Source organism: Drosophila guanche, unplaced genomic scaffold, assembly GCF_900245975.1.
Source record: "Drosophila guanche unplaced genomic scaffold, DGUA_6, whole genome shotgun sequence".
NCBI lineage: Eukaryota > Metazoa > Arthropoda > Insecta > Diptera > Drosophilidae > Drosophila > Drosophila guanche.
The window spans coordinates 8,674,345-8,694,441 of NW_022995745.1; the positions used below are offsets into that span (position 1 = coordinate 8,674,345).

The 20,097-nt window shown below is 43.2% G+C and overlaps 1 protein-coding gene across 2 annotated transcripts; it reads right to left on the minus strand.

The window, feature by feature from the left end:
* Positions 1-524: 524 nt before the first annotated feature.
* On the minus strand, positions 525-19,730 carry LOC117580993 (ras guanine nucleotide exchange factor Y). 2 transcript variants are annotated; one of them, XM_034267796.1, is made up of 5 exons: positions 19,457-19,730; positions 19,277-19,334; positions 1,298-2,334; positions 1,115-1,240; positions 525-1,051 (listed from the first exon to the last, which is right to left on the minus strand). In XM_034267796.1, the coding sequence occupies exons 2-5, from the start codon at positions 19,295-19,297 to the stop codon at positions 808-810; spliced, it is 1,428 nt and encodes a 475-aa protein (XP_034123687.1). In that variant the 5' UTR covers positions 19,298-19,334; positions 19,457-19,730; the 3' UTR covers positions 525-807. The 2 variants fall into 2 exon arrangements, with proteins under 2 accessions (XP_034123687.1, XP_034123686.1); XM_034267795.1 differs by having other exon boundaries at positions 19,277-19,730.
* Between the last annotated feature and the right edge of the window lie 367 nt (positions 19,731-20,097).

The window sequence follows — 20,097 nt, forward strand, 5'->3', positions numbered from 1 at the left end:
GTGCAGATGTAGTACTGAGTACCGGGTATAAAAGTTGTGACGCGTAAGAAGCGTCTCACACGTCCCTTCTCGTTTAATTTCTTTAGTCATTTAAATGCGTTGCAATGTACCTACTAGATACACCAAACTAAAAGTTGGATTGCTCAATACTGTTCCAGGAATCTTGAAACCTCGCAAAGAGTGGTACGTTTGTACCTGTTGCTTCGGCACATGTTTTAAATGCTGTCCGCAAGTATATTTCACTGATGTGATGTCTGCACTGGAGGTATAATAGGTTTCGTTCTAAAAGTTACTCTAGGCGGAAGTCGTCTAAAATGATCAGCCCTGTATTTTGTTATATTTTATTGCATCATTTTCGTATATTGACTTCGTATATGGTTACATACTCGAATTAATTTTTAGTTTATATTCATATACAATATAAAGTATTGTATATATAAAGTTTGTTTGTAATAAATTATTAGCAAGTCGGTTGCAACCGCACTTGCACTGGAAACATAAAGAATTATATACAACAGTTCACATTGAGTACACAGTATAAATTACACATTAATCGGATGAAGTGCAGGCTTTCAGGCACAGGTGAAGATTGGCCCGCAATTTCAAACTGCTGGCGTTAAGATTAATTCGTTGATAATGGGGAGAGGGGCGCTATGAAAGCGGCATGACATTGACGTGCGATTCGGGGCATAAGCCAACAATCGTCGGAAGGGGGAAGAAGTGCTTTATCTGGCTATGTGGACACTACAATAATAATTTGGTCTGCTCTGCACCAGAACGTTGGTGTGTGTGATGTGGTTGGTCTCCTTAGATGACCGCTTCGATTGCTGCTCCGCCCTCGGCGTTCTTTTTGATCAGGCTCTCCCACTGTGCGATGAGGCGGTGGGACGAGGGGGCCTCCTCCGGCGTCAGATCACAGAGCTGGGCCAACGACATGGCCGGACGCATGCCTCCATTGCAGGTGACACTCTCATTTCCATTTCCAGTTGACGTGATATAGACATATCCAGAGGCTACCCTTTGTGAATTGTGGACAATCTCATGCTCATTTCTGGAAAAAGAAACCCCGATTAGACTTACTCCTTTTCATAACTTTGGACCGCCCTCAATTCACCCATTTCTGTCAAGCTCCTGCGTGGACTGGGCATTGCGTAGTTTTCCCGGGCCATAGCAGTGCTCCTCTTCGGAGTCCTCGTCGTCATCCGCCTCTTCATCGGCCTCATCATCTGTGCACAGTATTCTGTGAAATAGATTGGATTGATGATCTATCCCTTTAGAGCGGTCACTGGTTACTTACAGCTTGTCTTGCGAGGCCCTGAGGGTGTTCTGTCTGTACAGTTTGCGCAGACGCTTCAGCTCCGTCTCCCGAGACTTGAGGTCCTGCAGCTCGCGCTGTATCTTTTGCTCTACGGGCACATAACCGCGACGCAAGGGTCGACCCTCCGAGTCCCGTTCAATGGCCGCTGGCGACAAGGTTACCGTGGGCGAGTTGTTACCGCCCGTCTCCAGGAAGGCCAGGGCGCTGCGGGCGTTCAGCTTTAGTGCCGTCTGAGTGCTGCCGATCACGTTCCCATTCACGTTACCACTGCTGCCGTTGGATAGGGTCAGTGGAGAGGATGGGATGCTCAGGGGGCTACTGGGCCCCACCTTGCCGTGTGAGGCGATGAAGCGCTGCATCACCCCTTTGGTGGAGCCGCTGAAGGCAAACTGCCGCTTCTGATGCAATCCGTTCAGCTGTGGCGTGGAGATGGTGCGGGTCATCAACTTCTGCTGGGGCGGCTCCGGGGTCATGTTGTAGCAATTTGGTCCGATGTAGCGCTGCTCCTGGCGGCTCACCACAGTCAGTTTCAGCGGCTGCAGCTGCTTCACAAGATTGTTGTTGTTGTTGTTGTTGTTGTTGCCCTGTGAGGAAGCCGATATGCCGGAGTCGTCGGAGTGTTGGCCATCGAGGCTCTCCTCCTTGGTGCTGTTGACGCTGGATGCCAGCGAGTGTGTGTTCGAGTGCTCGTCGATGGGCAGCAGCAACACCATGGTCTGTTCAGCTGCCAATGCCGGCTGGGCCGTGACTAGAACACCCTGGTCCTGCTCCCGCTCCTCCTCATTCTCGCCCAGATTCATCAACTGCTCTTGTCCCTCAGGCTCCTGATCCTCATTGAAGTCGTTGCCATTGCCGTTGCCATTAATCGTGTACGTCTCGAATTCTTCCACCTGAATGGGGGGCGAACTGGCAGTGCCACCCTTGGTGGAGGAGAGCGTAGCCAGCTGACGGTACTCCTCCTCGCGTCTCACCACTTCCTTGATCTCCTCCTGAATGCGTGTCAGGGGATCGATTTTCTGCAAGCAAACAAAAAAACGAAAAAGGCTTTAGACAATAGTTCGTCTTGGATGAGTGAAACACGATATGTGCGGCGGGCGGAAGTGGATATCCGTTTACCGCTCAAGGCGATCAGATCTAATCAGAACGGAGGCAAAGATCAATTCGATTCGATGTGTAATCGGATATGCCGCAAACGAGTGCCGATCGAGGTGCGATGGTTTTTTGTAGCCATTCACATTCGATTCAATGCAGTTCAGATGGCTTTAAATCTGATCGGATCGCTTTGCTTAAACCGAGATATTGCTCCCGCATCAAAATCATAACGTAGGGATGCAACTCTTTGAGGGGAAATCGGAGGAGACTAATCCCCGATTTTTACACAATCCACAGACCAAACGCGTGTAGTGCCAAGGAGTGGAGAGGGAGTGCGAGTGGGCCTATGAAGTGGATCCGGGCGTAGCCCAATTGTTACTCGAAAAGTAAATAGGGTATTTTGTATTTGTGGTTGGAGCAATGTGCGTAACGCACAGAAGGAACCGTCTCCTACCCCATAAATATATACATTCTTTATCAGCATCAATAGCCGAGTGCATGTCTGGCTTTCACCAAATTTTGTGTGAAGACTCCTGTGTACACACTGTACAAGTGATTTAAAAATTTCGCCCCGCCCCTTTCTCCCTCACAAAGGGAGAAAATCTCTCATATCCACAATTTTGAAGCGTCTCGTTTTTTTTTCTCATGAGTGTATGTTCTTCTGTTGAATGTTACTCTAATTGACCAAATTGGAGGTGGAGTGCCGAGTGAACTGGAATTCTCACACGTTCCTTCTCGTTTTTTTTCTCATGACTGTATGTTCTTCTGTTGAATGTTACTCTAATTGACCAAATTGGAGGTGGAGTGCCGAGTGAACTGGAATTGGTAAGGCAATTCAAATTCAAGTCAAGCTGCAAAGTTCAAAGTTTTCTACAATCTGTACATCTACTCATACTTCGACTCAGCTAACCCTATTCAACCGAAGAGCCATCTTTCACACAGCAATCAGCATCCATTTGATAGCTTAATACTTCCCCTGCTGTCAGACTCGTAATCCAAGCAATTACATACATGATCTCCAAAGAGAAATGGTGCTGGGGGTAGATTGGGGGAGTGAATAGGGAAGAGTGCCTGCCTGCCTATCTGCTCTTTTCGTGTCACTGCTTTTGCAGTTATGAGGGCGCCTAAGGTCTTCCAGGTCTCTGACTCTTCAACGTGGGTGCGTTGTCGCCAGTTGTTGCCGTTCTGGCTTCCAGCTGTTGTCGTTGTCGTCACATTAGAAAGTGTCGCGCAAAGTGCCCCGCTATGAGCGTTTGCTGCCTCTTTTGTTCCGTTTTGTTGTTGTACCTCTGCCGAAATTCGCTGCCTTCGCTGCAGTCACTGTTCGAGTCGCTGTCGCAGTGATTGTCACTGTCACCTCCCCGATCTACCGAATCCTATCGATTCGATGCAGATTTTCGCTCAATTGTGCGGGGCAGGCCCGGACCAATACAGACCAAAGCAGCAACAGCAGCACAAAAAAATGAATCGAATCGAAATGTGCGTTTAACGACACTGTTTTCACTCGTCTTAAACAAATAATAGCCGAGAAAACCAGAAAAGAAAGCCCAACTTTAGGCCCCCGAAGTATTGAATACACTGCAGAAGACCTAACTCTGTAGTTTCTATAAATACCAGAAGGTATTGTAGTCATATAAAGCTCAAGGGTCACGTCACTGATTATTCCTCAAATGGAGCCGACTGTACAAATGTATGTATAATCCATCCCAGAACAGAATGTATGAATTAGCTCTGGAGCTCAGCAGCTGATATATGAAACATGGTGCACATTCCTTAAAGAGTCTTATGTGATAGCTTGTTATTAATATTAAATTACCCAATGCCAAGAGTATAAACGAGAAGGGACGGTGAGACGCTTCAAAATTGGAAATTCAGAAATACACTTGTAACAGTGTGAGCATACAGAAGTCTGGATGCAAACTTTGGTTGCCCTATCATTGGTTTGGTATATTGGTATAAGTGGTTGGTTACAATTGATATATTGGTTGCCTATGGTCTCTGAATACAAAGGTGCATAGAGACGAACAGACGGACAGACATGGCTATATCGACTCGGTTATTGAAACTGATCAAGTATATATACATACATATGTATATATGTACTTTGTGGGGTCGGAAAAACTTCCTTCTGTGTATTACATTTTTTCCCCACAAATACAATATACCCTATTTACTCTTCGAGTACCGGGTATAAAAAGGCGTCAAATAAAAATAAAACAACATAATAAGCAACAAAAAACTGGTACAAAACTTCCGTTTTATGCTGGCTACAGTCGCTACTTGTTGCAGTCGTTAAAGTGCATTGACAGCGGCAACGGCAACATAAGCCGCAACAGCAAGAATAACAACAACAACAACAGCATCCGGGGTAGTCACATCGGTGGCAGCTGCCTAAAGTCAAGTTGACAGCTGCTCCTCGCCCGACTGTCACTTTTGGTGTGCGAGTTCGGCGATCTGCCTCCCTCCCGGTAAAAATGTACCGCAACTGGAAATGAAAATGCAAATGGAGTCAAAGTCAAAGTGGAACTGGAAGCCAGAGCCTGAACCCGTTTTTATGCCACATGCCACATTCGCCAGGGTCAAACCTCCAATGCATCGCGTGAAAAAGCAGTGGAGTAGCCAGCAGGACAGATAACGATGAAAGAGGGACAAGATACTACTACTACGAGAGCACTGGACCCCTGGCCACAAATTGTGGCCTGTTGCTTTTGTTAGGCATGACAAGATCAGCATGCCATAGAACAGCAAGCAGGAACATCAGAAGACAGAAGACAGACTCGTATGTACACCGAAGGCAAATTGGTAAAAGAAAACGACGAAGACAACATCCAACGAAAATAACAAAGAAACAAACTTTAGAGTCTATACTTAACGAGACCCAGCAACGGGAATCACTCTAGTGGTACCTCTTTCTAAAATATAAGAAGATTCGACTTTTTAATTGGGAACACTGAAATATAGATTTACAGATAGATATATGTACATCTGTATGTGCATACATATTTACATATAAGAATTATTGTAATTATAGTTTTTCCTCATGCGTCTGTTACTCTAGTGCAGGGCTCGGCACGGCCTTATCTATTGTTCATGGGCAAGGCTTTGCCGCGGCGCTGCTGCTCACGTACACGCGTATTGCAGTGATTCTTAATAATACCAATGCATTGAAATGTTCCGTTTTGCATGCGTCTTCACACACAAACGCAATAACGGCGTGTTCATTGTATGGGTGTCGATCCCTGCTCTAGTGACATATGTATGTACATACATATATACCCATTCATTCAGAGTAGAATTAATGGGTACGAAATGCGGGGCAGAATGAAAAGAATAAAGGAAACTAATTACGAAATGAACAGAAACAACAATGGGAGAACGTGACAAGAAACGTGACCGTGACTTGGGCTCTCCGCTCTCTCTACCCTCCTATCTTACTTCCACTCTCCGATTTTTTCCCTCTCTCTAGTATAAAGCTATCTCCCTCTAGGTATTGATCCAAATACACAGCTGCTGCTCTGCTCTGCTGATACTCTTCTGCGTTCGTTTCCAGACGATCGATCAGCATTAGCTGAACGCAGTAAGCGACGGTTCAGTCATCGGCTTGATACTCGCAATTTTGTGTATGCTGAAAGTAGCTTGAAAAAGGAAAATACTCTTAGTGACTTCATGGGGTTTCCTATAGATACAGGGAAATAAATTCTTTACGTACAACATGCGTACATGCATAGATACATATTTTAATATTAGAATATTCATTCCTTAAATAAAGATCCTTAAATAACAGATACTCTGCTGAAATGTTTTAATGTTCTCTATAGTATTCCCTCCCAAATAAAATAACTGTTCATGAACATGAGCCGGAATCGACACAGGCCACTCTATAAGTAATACAGCTCACTTGAAAACGGGCACCTAGATCTATCAGCAGTGCGATCATAAAATCATTAACATGGGTCGGATCAAATCCGAATCTGTCGACACAATTGTCACACAGTTCACACACACTTCTTACCATCAAGGGTGAGCGTGGGAACACGCGCTGCACATATGTAATATTCTTAGCATTGGACCTAGTTTTAATTATGTCACAGTTTCCCATATACATACATATAGTGCATAAGTTGTGAAAATAAAACCGTTCGAATTTACAAGCAGTCTCAGTTAGAGTAACCAAAACCATTCCGATCAGTGCCGACACTGCCAGACCTTCAGAACGTTTTGCCACATCTGCCACGAAATTGGAATTATCTTAAAGTACAAGTATTTCTCCAATGCCATTATCTTTTTTGAGCAGCTTGTAAGCCGTTGAGCAGTACCGTTCCCCGGATCCAGCAGCAGCGCTTAAACATGGCTTAAGCCACGATCAGTTTTTGTTTTACCCGTATTTATTGCAAATTGTGATCTACGCAGACCACCGGGCGAAACACTATAAGAAACACCAACAGAAGACGAAAAGACAAGAGAAGAAAAGGTATGAGAAGAGAAACGAAGACAAACTTTGGGGGAAATATACGGCGGATGCACTTTAAGCGTCTGTCAATTATGACGCCATATCATTCGAATTAAGATTACCAATACTCTTGCCCCTTACCATTTGCCATTATGAATGGACCGGACCGGACCGTTACCGGACAGCGATGTCCGTCATTAGCCGCCAAACCATGCCAAATCTTTACCAAAAGAATTGTGGCCAAAGTCACGTCGAGTTCAGCTCACTCGGCGGTCACTTCAGGCGCGCACCACAGCAAAAAAATACACGAAAATTAGTCGAAGACAAAAAGAAACGGCGGAAGAGATGGCGAAATGGAAATGGTGAGGGAATTGTAGGAGGAGTAGCCGCGTATTTGGGCCACACGAAATTCTGCGCAATTTGTTCGCTAGCGTGGCTTTTCCTTTGAATTCGAACCTTATCTATCGTCGGCATTGGAAAGTGGCAGTGGGAGGGTATTTACTGAAAATGAGTTCGCGATAAGCCGGTGGGTAACAGAATATCTGCTAAAAGCTGATAAAAACACAGCACAAATCGATTGAATCACTTAGGAGACAGAGAGAATTTTCCTTTGAATTTGAGTATTTATATCGGCACGTTTATGTGTTTGGCTTTGACTGTGACTGTGGCTCTTTTAAGGAGCTGAGAGGTTCTACGAAGTAACGATGCGTGACCCGTACACATCAGAGGCTCGAGCTACGGTTTGCTTTTTCAATTTCGAGTCGACACTTTCCACAACTTGATTGCCGATTGTTTGGCCATTAATTTCGATTTGGCTTTGATTTCGGTTCAGTTCGGTCTTGATTTTTATTGGTTCGGGGGAGCGCAGCCATTTAATTTGTTATTTAATGATTAAATTAAGTGCTCGATGATGAGAGAGTGGGGAGTCAACCACTCAAAGCAAAATATAGCACGCATGATTTACAGTGGTGAACCACTCTCTACTCGAATGTGGGTCCAAGACCGAGAACGAGACCCAAATTGTAAGAGTAAACATGTCATTATTATAAGATCTACAGCTCTGACAGGATCTGGTATGCAAATCCGAAAGATCACATGGGATACAATGGTGAGCGCAAAATAAAAGTGTGAAATCGGAAGCTTACTAGCCAGCTGGATTTGGCAAGGCCAATGGTTCAGTGTCCTGTTAGCATCATTTACCATGGTTGATAAAAAATACTCGAGAAAACTCGAGGTGTTGCACTGTGGAGATTTTGCCCCAGTCACCCAGTCACCGGAGCGAACCAAGGGACAAATGATGTCATTGAAATGCTGTGCAGACGAGAGCTGCACTATATGCCGATTGTCGATGGCCGTGTGGCCATGTGACCACAAAACGTGCACCGGATTATACATACACAAGAGTCAAAGTGGAGACGTTGTGGAAGTTAAAGTCGGTTGGCCACACATTATATCATCTGTGACAACCTCTGAGGTAACTTTAAGTGGCAGCTGGGGCATTGACATGAACTGTGTGTGATGAGCTACAGAAGCGAACAACCTACGATTGTACTGCGTGCATCTTATGGGTACACATGTATCTGCATCTGCATCTGAAGCTCGAGTTTCGTGCACAGGTGTGCGCTGGGTTTTGAACTTGAGGCGCACCAAGCCACGCTACACGAAGCATGTAAAACATGCAAATACACACACTAGTACATATACATACATCTAGCCTAGTACGATTATAGAGTATATGCCTCTGTCTATGTCTACAGATAATTCTTCTTCTTTCTGATGGTAATTGCCAAGTTTTCGGGTCCTCTGCCTCTGCCGCTGCTCTGCCTCTTGTTTGCTCTTGTAATTGAAATTCTGTTTCATATTTTCTTTTTTTATGTCGCTGGGTGATTGAAATTTGTACAACGAACGAAACAATGGTAAATATTTGCGAAATGGTGTGTCGGCAGGTATACGGGCTACAGACACGGACAAGCAAACTCGATTCAGATCTTGTTTCTAGATATACACTTCAGCGGTACACGGACTACAGTTAATTGAGTTGCTTTGTTCAACTTGTTTTTTCGACTCTACTTTGCTCTTCATCGGTGGCATCGGTGATGACTCTCTCGCACCTGGTTCATGGTCCCTAGTCCATGGTCCACTATCAATCGAGTAAACAGCTCCTTTCTTTGATTGATTGGTTGATTAAAAATGAAACCATTTCTACGAACGGGAGAGTGGCAAGGTGGTGTCTGGAACGTGACAACAGCTCTGGCCTACGATCCCTAACCAACGGTTTTGGCACTTTCCCGCCAGAGCTTACTGTTAGCCATTAACTCCCACTGTCACACACTTTCCCACTTAACTCAACTTGAATTATAGGCCTGGCCTTGCTCGGCAGCAGTCACAGTCCCTGCCTAAGATGTGCTACGACTCGTTGCCCATTGCCCGCACTTATGAAATTTAGCGGCCGCTTAGCTACTGCCAGACAGTCAGCCAACGGTAAGCCATTTAGACGTCTTTAAACCATGCTAACTGCACTTTATAAGCGTCATATTTTGTCCGACGTTGTCCGTCAGTCAGTTGGCATGGATAGTAAAAATTATCATTATCATTATCGTCGGTGCGTTATTTCTATGTTTTCCCCACTGCACCCCTACCACTCGCACCTGTTGTTTTTTTTTTGTGAAAGGTTGTGCATACTTATTAAGACCGAGAGCTATGGAAATTCATCGGGTGGCTGGCTGCCTTTCACCCGCATGGCATGGGGTGCGCGTCGAGTGGAAAGTCAATCGTCGCTGCTGTCGTGCGACGACGGGGGGAAGTTGGGGGAAACGGTTATACACACAATGCACCTCTGCACCTTATGCACTTCTGGAGTAATCTAAACTACTGATAATGATAAGTAGTGTGGAGCTTTATAGACGATTCGTCAACCAAATAAGGTCCAATCCCTATATCAATTACAAGATAATTCATATAACATTCACTTTAAAAGTCACTTTGGAAAATACAAAATACAATTTGTAATGCATTACAGTTGCGTTGAAAGAATGTGTATTTTCAATGCAATTATGTAAGTAAATCAGTTATACGATAAACAACTTGTATAATTGAGTTATTTTTTAATTTTCAATGCAGATACATACATATACAAGTTTTTAAATAGTGTAATGTATAAAACTTGTTCAACAATGATTTAAGAGAAACATAAACTTTACCCAAGAGCCGACACCTTTACACAATACGCCCAATAAAAGCAACAGCCAACCAAAGCAAAGCCATATCTAACGCTATTTTACTTAGGATCTGATTATTTTATGTACGTAACATCTCGAGTATAGCAAGCATATCAAATGTTAAGACTGCTTTCCCACGCTTTAGGAACAAATGGAGACTGTTTCCTGACGATTCATGCTGGAGAAATAGACTTTAAGGTAGAAAGAGACTTAATTTAAAACTAAATACAAGTCCCGGGACCTGAGTCGGTGATAATGGCCGAATCATGTCAGAGATAACTTACGCGAAAGGCAGAAATTTCCAATGCAAATTCAGTGAGACACAAGGGACTGTGTTGGAGAGTCCAAGCCAAATGGTGACTCTTTTTTATGGTGGTTATGTGCTCTAATATGAATGGGCGAATGGCGGATGGGGGCTAACGGATGGTGGCGAACAGTCTATGGGGGCTTATTATGCTACTATGTTCATATGTATGTTTGTGTGACAGGTGATGAGGCTACTTAGTGGTAATGCGCGGACCGTTAAAAACCCAATGCATTGTCATACGAGTACGAGTACGAATGCAGGCGGCAGCGTAGTAACTGCTCTGGAAAATGGCTTCATCACAGGTTAAGCGAGAAGGGACGTGTGAGACGCTTCCAACGCGTCTTTTTTACTCGGAACTCAGTAGTACTACCCTAGTGTTTTTTTTTTTTCAAATTTTACACTTTACCTTTTTTCTACATATGTCATCTACGTCGACATCACTTCTCAAGCCAGCCCTCTCTTTTAGCTCGCCCCCCTCCTCTAGAGCCACACACTACACGAAGCAGATTGTGGAATGAGAGAATGTGCAAAAAAACAAAAGCTGCTGGACGGTGGGGGTTTAGCCACTGCAAATTAATTTCTTCATTGTGGCTATAATAATGATCCAGATTCGGTGATCTGATAGATATGGTCCTTCCCTACGGAATGGCGTTTTTAGTTCAAGCTCTTATAGCTTTTTTATAGCTCTAGTTTTTATAGTCTCTGAGATCCAGGCGCTCAACAAGACGGACGGACAGGCAAACATGGCTCTGTCGACAACGGCTATTGATGCTGATCAAGAATATATATACTTTATGGGGTCGGAAACGTTTTATTCTCTGCGTTACATACATCAACTTTTCCACACAAATTTACCCTATTTACTCTTCGAGAACCGGGTATAAAAAGGCTACGAATGGTCACATCTATACGCTTTGCCATGCCACCTGTTATGCCACACACATCGGCAATGAAGTGTACAACATGTACGGGAAGTGTATGTATCAAAAAAGTACCGAATATTTCGAAAGACGGCGGAAATGTCGATGCGATTGGTAGTCGGTGGTTATAATGAGTCACTGTGTGCGCCAGTCATTTATAATTAGCAAAAAAGGCATTTTGTTTCAATTACTTTTAAGGCAGCGTCGAATCTTATCTGGTTTCCTTTGCGCCGACATTCCCCTGCTTGTGCTTTTATTTGTATCACCAGCACTTGCACCACCACGACTACCACCACATCCACTCCTACCAGTAAAAGCAACAGAGAGGGTCCCGAGATGGTACCCTTCATTACAAGCCCTGCAGGGGCCCTGTGGAGACTGCCACAGAAGTGCTTGGCGCGGCTAGCAGGTGTCTCTTTAGGCGCCCGTCCCCATATCCAACACCGTAACCGTCCCCGTAACCGTACCCATACCAATACCCTTGGCAATAACGTATCTACATATGTGTTGTACGCGCTCCTGATACGCGTTATCGGCTATCATTCCATTGCCGATATATGTACGTGTATATAGAAACTTCCTCACACAAACATGCCAACATTCAAGTTCAGTTAACAGAAATTGAGTCATCATATGAAAACATATGAAAACTGAAAATATTTTCAAGTCATTACTGATGTCAGCAGAAGAATTACACACTGATGTAACAGGATGAAGACACCATCATCGTCATGGAATGGATCGGTATCATTGCTAGATTTAATACCCAATAAATCTGTCGGTTCGACTGCCGTCTGGGACCATTTACTGTATGTGTTGTTTGGAAAGCGTTGCTCTGCTAATGGAGCAGTATTCCGATTAGATAAAGTCGCTGATTTCCACTAATATACCCCATTTTACTTGTTTGATGCCCTTCCATTTGCCATTTTGGGAGTGTGCTCGTATTGCACTTCCAACTTTATCAAGTTCCCAGCCCAAGAATTATGGTAATGATCCAACCCACATATGTATGTACATAAAACCCCTTGGCATTGAATGATGAATTACCTGAGCGTTATATCCCACCGATATGGTCTGGCATATGTTATGAAAGTAGTGTATGGTATATTGTAAATGTTAGGTTTGAGCGGGGAATAACCTTATCGTACCAAAGCTAGAATATCGTGCTGATAATGTCCGTTCATTCTTATCGTTCTGTTATCATTCAATAAGCCTCAATAAGGCAATATAACCTTGACTTATATACATATGTATGTACATATGTGTGTATGTAGGTAGAAGTGGCGGCTGCGCTGTGGTTTTGCTTTGCTGCAATCCGCAGGCTACTAGCATGGGCATTGCCACATAAGAAGTGTGTGGCATTGGGGATCAGTTCAGTTCGGGTGGCACTTTGGGCCCAAATTCAATTGGATTTTGAGAAAGTACAGCCACGGATCCATTGTCTAGTGTGATGTTTAATGATGACGCTGATTATTATGAAAATTCCGACACACTCTTGTCGCATTTCCATTTCTAGTGGCCATTGGCATTGGCTGGTACGGTGCCATCGCATGCCATTGACACTTAGAGGCAGCCAGCGGAGAGACCCCTCTATGAGACTGGCTCTGGTTTTGGGGCTGTCACTTTCCTTCAAATTGCATTCATTTCAGTACGGCAGGGAAACCCTGGAGTCCAAAACCCAATGGAAAAGCGCAGCGCGAAAATGCCTCATAATTTTTTGTACGAGTACGAGGCAGGGTAATGGGCTGCGGGGGAATGGAAGTGAATGGAGGAAAATGTAAAGTAGCACAAAATGCTTGCAAGTCGGGCGAACAAAATGCATCCGCAGGGGTTCCACTCAAACACCATACCACTCGGTCGGAGGAGTTGTGGAATACGGCATGCAATCAAAAGCAGCACCTCTACCTCTCCGCCCTAATAGATAGCTTTCGGTACTCTTCTGCTGGCTAATTGAAACTCGTACATGCTTTGAGTATACTCGTACTCGAACTCATACTTAAGTATTTCTGCAAATTCCTTTGTGGGATTTTGGGATTTGGATTCCAAGTTGGTTTGTGGTGGATCCATTGTATTCATGGTCATGGCTAATTGAAAAAGAGAGTGCACTAGAGCGATCTTTGGGATGGTGCTATAGTGGAAGAGTGGGTGTGGAAGCGGGAGCTAGGATGTGCATTTATGTACATACATATGTGCCAATGGGTTATGGTTGGCATGCAAATCGATCAGCGAGAACTCTGCTACGTGTACGTGTATTTATATCAAAAGGGTGCCAGACAATGGGATGGTATAATAAGTGAGGGAACCAATCGTTTAGTTCATCCCCCACTTTATGGCACCATAAAGGGGGAAAGTTTCAACACAAAATTACGAGGATGTACATATGTACGTACATACATACATATGCAGATACTTTACTATCACCTCCATCGCCGTCCACTGCGGACAATGAAATTCCCTGATGATCAGATGATCACATTCAATGGGATATTCCATTTTCCAATTTCACACTTGTTGAAATGCAAGTTGTAGATAACTTTGGCATGCAACAGCTAAAAAGTCAATTTAAAATTCCGGAAAACCCTGGAAAACCAGTCTTATGCATGATGTCTGCCATGATGAACATGCAACTTCGTATGAGGAAATATGAATTTGAATCCAGAGAAAAAAAGAATTCAATCAAGAAAAACCAACAATAAACGGAAAAAGAGGGGAAACTTTCTAGAAGAAGAAAACGTAAAATCGTATTATTTTTTTCGCACGTTCTTCAATGATGGCTTGCGGGATCGGGGATTGTATATTGGTGATGCGATGGGATGCGATGCGATCTGAAGAAAGATTTAGTTGCCTTTGAGAAAACAACTTTCGAAGCATGCATTCGCTAGGATTGAATGCATGATCGATGAGAAAAAAACGAGAATGACAGTGAGAATTTCCTCCTTCTCAAAGTAGATTTTCTGATCTACAAAATCAATTTCCCAAGACTATCAGCGTCAGTAGATCAGAAGTAACCGAAGCTCATACCATGCCAACTCAGCCCTAAGCTCCAGAGTCGAATCAAATTATATGTACTAATTGCAAACCATCTACTATCATACTCGTAGTATGTTTGAAACCATTGGAGCCACCACTCTCCTTCTTAATCAGCTCAGTCGTGTATCTATGAGATAATCGTCACCTGCGACGACACTACGATGACTTTCCTTCTTTCACTTTGATTGACATGGTTTTTGGGTTATGGCAATTTGTTTTATTTATTATTGCGAGTGAGTTATAAAATCGAGTTGCGGCCGGCAATTATATCAGCCACCCAACGGTAAACGCGCGCACCGTCCACCGTCCACCGTCCACCGACCGACGTCAGATCAAATAAATAAGAAACGGGGCGAATGCATCGGCATCGGCATCAGCATTACCGCAGAAATTATAGTTCAGATAACTTAAAAAACGAGAAGGGACGTGTGAGACGCTTCTTAAGCGTCACAACTTTTATACCCGGCACTCAGTACTACATCTGCACCTTAGCGGTGGTCAAATTTTACATTTTTTCTTCATCTGTCATCTACATCAACAACACTACTCACGCCAACACGCTCCTTTAGCTCGCTCCCCGTCCCTAGACCCACACACTGCAGACTTGCGGAAGAGGCTGTGGCCGCACACAGCAGGAGCAAAGTGTGAAGAAAGAATGTGAAAAAAAAACAAATATAAGCTGCGGGGCGGGGACGGGGCTCATTGAAATACACTTGAAAAAGTGTGAGCATACAGAAGTATGGATGCAAAATTTGGTGACTCTATCTGTTATAGTCTCTGAGATCCAGGCGCTCAACAAGACGGACGGACGGACGGACAGACGGGCGGACAGACAGACATGGCTCAATCGACTCGGCTATTGATGCTGATCAAGAATATATATACTTTATGGGATCGGAAACGTTTCCTTCTGTGCGTTGCATGCATCGACTTTGTGCACAAAAGCAATATACCCTTTTTACTCTTCGAGTAACGGGTATAAAAAACAAACTAAAAGAAAACATTTCATTGTTGTGGGTCAGATAATCGCTTGCACACACACACACATACGCACACTCACACAATACTAACAGTTCCTCCTCTCGCACCATTCACTTTTCATAAGAAACCCTGAAACTTCATTTGAATTTGAATTTCGAATCGAAAGAAATGCTTTTTTCGTCTTATTATTATCATTATTCAGACTTGTATGGCTTAAACGATTTCGTAATCTTTTTTGTGAGCATTTCGCTTTTACACCTCGGAAACTCTCGGTATCTCTTGGGTCCCTCTCTGTCTCTCTGTCCCATCATGAGACTTTGGGTGCCTTTCGGGCTCATTGTCAGAATCGACAGAGTGACTTTTGGTCCGGTTTGTGGTTAGACTCGTTGACGGTTGACTGTGAAATTTATGATGCATAATATTTGTTTTATTTGCCATTGTTCATGCTCAAACGTTCGTACTCGGAGGCTGCAGTCTGCTTTTAAAGACATCACTCGGAGATGTAACTCCAAGAAAGCCGCAAGAAAACAGTCCAAGTGGTTCCCAGACGCACAGTCCTAAAGTGGAGTAAATGCTTCATCTGCGCATCCGTTGGGTTTCCCCTTCAGTCAAAATTACTGCTTATTACTTGGTTAAAGTCCTATAAGTATATTTGGAAAACAGGATCCACTCTGCAGGTTCTGCAGGAAGAAAAGGATTGATTTTATACGGCTAGAACTGTTCCCACAAATCTCTCTTCGAGCTATTCGTTGCAGTGACAGTTTTTGAAGGGAATTCCATTTTTGGTTTGCCCGCTCAAATGATTGATATATGTACGTTTAAAACCATTAGTTAATCATTCAGGCGTTTTAACAATTCCTTACGTTGCATTGACATAGGGAAACACACATATTCCTCTAAGGACAGCTTGTACGTTTAGCATGTTAACGACTGCTACCGATTCTTAGAGGGCTCTTACAACCCAAATATTACATCTCTCGGTTTCCTTTTCACCATTCCACTCCACTCCATTCCACTTCATTCATATTGCTCCAGTTTCATGGCCCAAAAGATCTAATCTTTTCGGTTTCAGTTTTGGTGGGGTGGCATGTTGTGTAAAAAGTCGGGGAGGGGAGGGAGAGTTTTGGAGGCTTCAACCAGTAACCAGTAACTGCTTTAATTATTTTCTTTCGAGCGCTTGCCAGGGGTCAAGAGTCATCGACCCGCAGACGCCCAACTTCTTCCAAAACCTAATCTACATCGGCGATCGTTGATCGACAAGATTCGTGTTTTGTTTTTCCTTGTTTGTTTAAAGAGTACCTTCAACAGAGTGCTTTTTACTTGTTGGCACACTTTTAAGTCATATATTTGACTAGTTTTAGATGCATGTAATTACTGCGAGGATTGTGGGTAGGGAAAGAACACTCTTCTGTGGATCCGTCCAATATGCCTTATGGCTCTTTTTCAGCTCTGATTTTACACATTTCTTCTACAAAATCTCGCTTTGAGCTCTAAAAATAGCGTGTATATGTCTATCTGGCTCCTTTTTTGCCTGTACCCTTTCTTTTATAAGTATCTGTATGATTTTTAGTGTGGGATTTACATTGGTTTGACTGAGAGGTTCAGAAAATAAAGCCATTCAATAGAAATTTATCAAAACGCCTTTTAGGATCAACTTTTCGGAGTCAGCTTGTGTTCGTTTTATTTGCATATTCTGTGGACCGGTTTTCCTAACAATTTTACTTTCAATTGCAAAACGTGAAAATTGTACTACAAGTACGACAAAATTCCGTTTTCTGTGTCGCTTTGTCCGTAAAGAAAAAAAGCGAAATTTTAATAGACGGAAAAACAACTGCAACAAAATGATGCGTCAAATTCTAACCGGTTTCGAGGGGTTTCCTTGCTTTTAGTTGGGTTTTCCTAAATACGCAACAAATTTGGGAATAAAGTTGTGCAGGACAAGGCCAGCTCGTTTATGTTCACCTGTGCAAACATATGTATGTATGGAATCATGCACCTTATAAGGAATTGAGGCCTAACTTATGGATAGAAGTTTGACTGGCTGACCCATGAGATCTAATTGTAAAGTGATCTTCAGCTTGGCCTAAATCGCATCGGGGAGATCCTCAAGCTCAATCTTCTTCTATAGAAAATCATCAGCCGGTCTTAATCACTTGACCATGTCTGCCCCTTGCCACCGTCCTCGAAAAAAAACCACACACTCCACTCCATCGTCCATCGTCTTTCGACATCTTGGCTGTCCATTGCAATTCTTGAGGCATTTTCGTTCGTTTTCATTTATTTGGGTCACGGACAGTCATCTCTGCCCCACTTTACTCTGTCTCTGACTTTACTCTACAGGTTTTTCGACTTTTACTTGCAACTGGGAACTGGCATTGAATGTTGACTGTTGGTTGGCTTTTTTGGATGTTGGTGGTTCCGTGTTTCTTCTCTTGCAACAAAACCGAAAATTCATTTTTAAATTTTTTTCTTGTATGTACATATTTTGTTTTCTTTTTTCTAGTTCTCATCTCTATTCGACCAAACTGTTGATTAAGCTGTAAAAACAGCTGTTTTTCATAGTATGTAGATAAGCATTAATTTGCGCGGCTTTCGTTCTGTTTGTCTCTCTGTCTGTTTGTCGTCTGACGTGTTATTCTGCTCTCACTTGTCACCTGTTAGGAGAAGGTTTTCGCCTATGTTCGTCCGATAGTACAGGATTTTCCTATTGATATGTATGATTTTAGGATTTCTACGAAAACATTTTGGACGTCTACATGATGTACTAAGGGTATCTAATGGGTAACTAACTGTTTTTTTCCCATGTTTTTTTTGGCTGTCCCGTCTTTCCTAATTGTTTTGAAGCAGTTTTTTTATCAATGTTGACAGTTCTGGCACACTTTTGATGGGAGGTTCCCCCCGTCCACGAGCTCTAAAATCATATTAAAACTGCCGATCTTCACATGTACAGAATAAAGTATGTATATACATATGTAATTGAAAAGAAAATTGCACTGCTGTGGCCATGACTGGGCGATTGCACTCTGGAGCAAAAGATCACAATGGGGCTGGGCTGCTGGCTTAAAAAAAAACACTACACACACCGCACTCCGCGTAACTTTCGGTAGGTGCGGGCGAGTGAGGCAACGCGGCGGCACTGGAAATGGCAACTGTGCAAATAGCGAGGACAACAAAAAACAGAGAAACAGACGAAAACAAAACCACTAATGGTACACGCGTGGTTAGTTATGAAGGGGGAAGAGTGAAAAAAACATGGAGTGGGAGAAAGAGAGCAAATAGCATACATAAAAGTAACAAAGACACAGGCAAAGAAGAAGCAGATTAATAAGATGACAAGGAACAACAGAAACATGTAAATAGAAAACCAAACAAAATCATTTGATGTACAATGAGGACGTTGTTATATCTCTCTCCCTCTTTCTCTGTCTCTCTCTTTGGCGTTGCTATTGTTTTTCCTCTTCTTCTTACCTTTCTTCAAGCTGTTGTTGTTATTTTTGTAGGTTGAAATAGTGGAGAATCAGTGAGTGGAACGTCACGGCAGAAGCACAAGAACAACAGCAACGTAGAATCAGCCTCAACGTCGACATCGGCAGTACGCGAGGCGTGATGCAGAGCTCATTGCGCGGGGCGGAAAGGCAAGAAGGACAGTGAATTGACGCCAATGAAAATAGGATCGTACTGAAAAAAAGGGAGGAATGGAGGCAACTCTCCGGACTCAAGCAGAACCAATAAAAAGTCAGCCAAAAGGAGGAGAACGGATCAAGGAAGAAACTGAAAGAGGCCTCTATGAGGAGGCCCACCAAATCGAAGAAAATAAAAAAAAACATGCCATGGCCTGAGCGATTTTCGATTACATTCGCACAACTAGCAGCACACAGGGTTCCTGACCCCAAAAATGTTTGCTCCTTAGAATTGTTTTTATGCCAAGCAGATACCACTTTTCACTCTGCGGGTACTAACCTCTTCCACCTTTTGCTGCATTTTGGTTAAAGTTGGATTTTCTTGGTGTCGCGCTGCGCTGCAAAAAGAAAACGGTTGATTTTACAATCGTACGAAATAAGTCACTCAAACAAAAATTTAAAATAAAAAGAGAGCAGTGCACTTTCACTGTCGCGGCAGCAGTTTACGTTTATTATTTACAATTTAATGATTGCTATTGTTCGATAAGAAATGTTCTCTTGGAAGATCCGTGGTTGCGCGCGCGCAAAGCTGCAGAAAACAAAACAATGCACGAGAGCACGACCAGCACGCAAGGTCACTATATAATTCAATATAAGATATATTTGTTTTGCAATTTATTGTTCGAAAATATCTAAGTCAGCGGACTTTTCGGAATTCAGAAAATAATTCGACACTATTCTTCTGTTGTTAACTAGTCCGGGGCTTTTTGGATTCAATCATGGGCGTTCGGTAACTGAATACGTGACTGCGTCTGTATGTTGTGCTTTCGAAATTTGTGTGTGGAAAAATTTAAGGTGTCGACCACACGACGTCACAAAAATTCCAGGTACACCCGGTGATTTCAATCCACCGTTCATGTGACATTTTCACCAGGTGCGAGAAAGGTGAGGGCCGTTTACGTTTACATGTTTTAACATGTTTGTCCTTTTTACCTGTACTCCATACCTTGCCATGCGCCCTTCAGAGAGAGGTTTAGGTAGCTTATTTACTCTACCTCTCTCTCTCCACCGTACTCATATTTGCGTTTCAAATATGGGTACAAAAATACCCCAGAAATATACCAAAAATAATACACGTTCACACTTACATATACCGTAAAT

Coding starts and splice junctions, on each gene's coding strand:
- LOC117580993 (XM_034267796.1), bottom strand. CDS start 19,297: ATGCAGCAAAAGGTGGAAGAG. Junction 1,241..1,297: donor AGGGCCTCGCAAGACAAGCT/GTAAGTAACCAG, acceptor TCTATTTCACAG/AATACTGTGCACAGATGATG. Junction 1,052..1,114: donor CAGGAGCTTGACAGAAATGG/GTGAATTGAGGG, acceptor TTCTTTTTCCAG/AAATGAGCATGAGATTGTCC.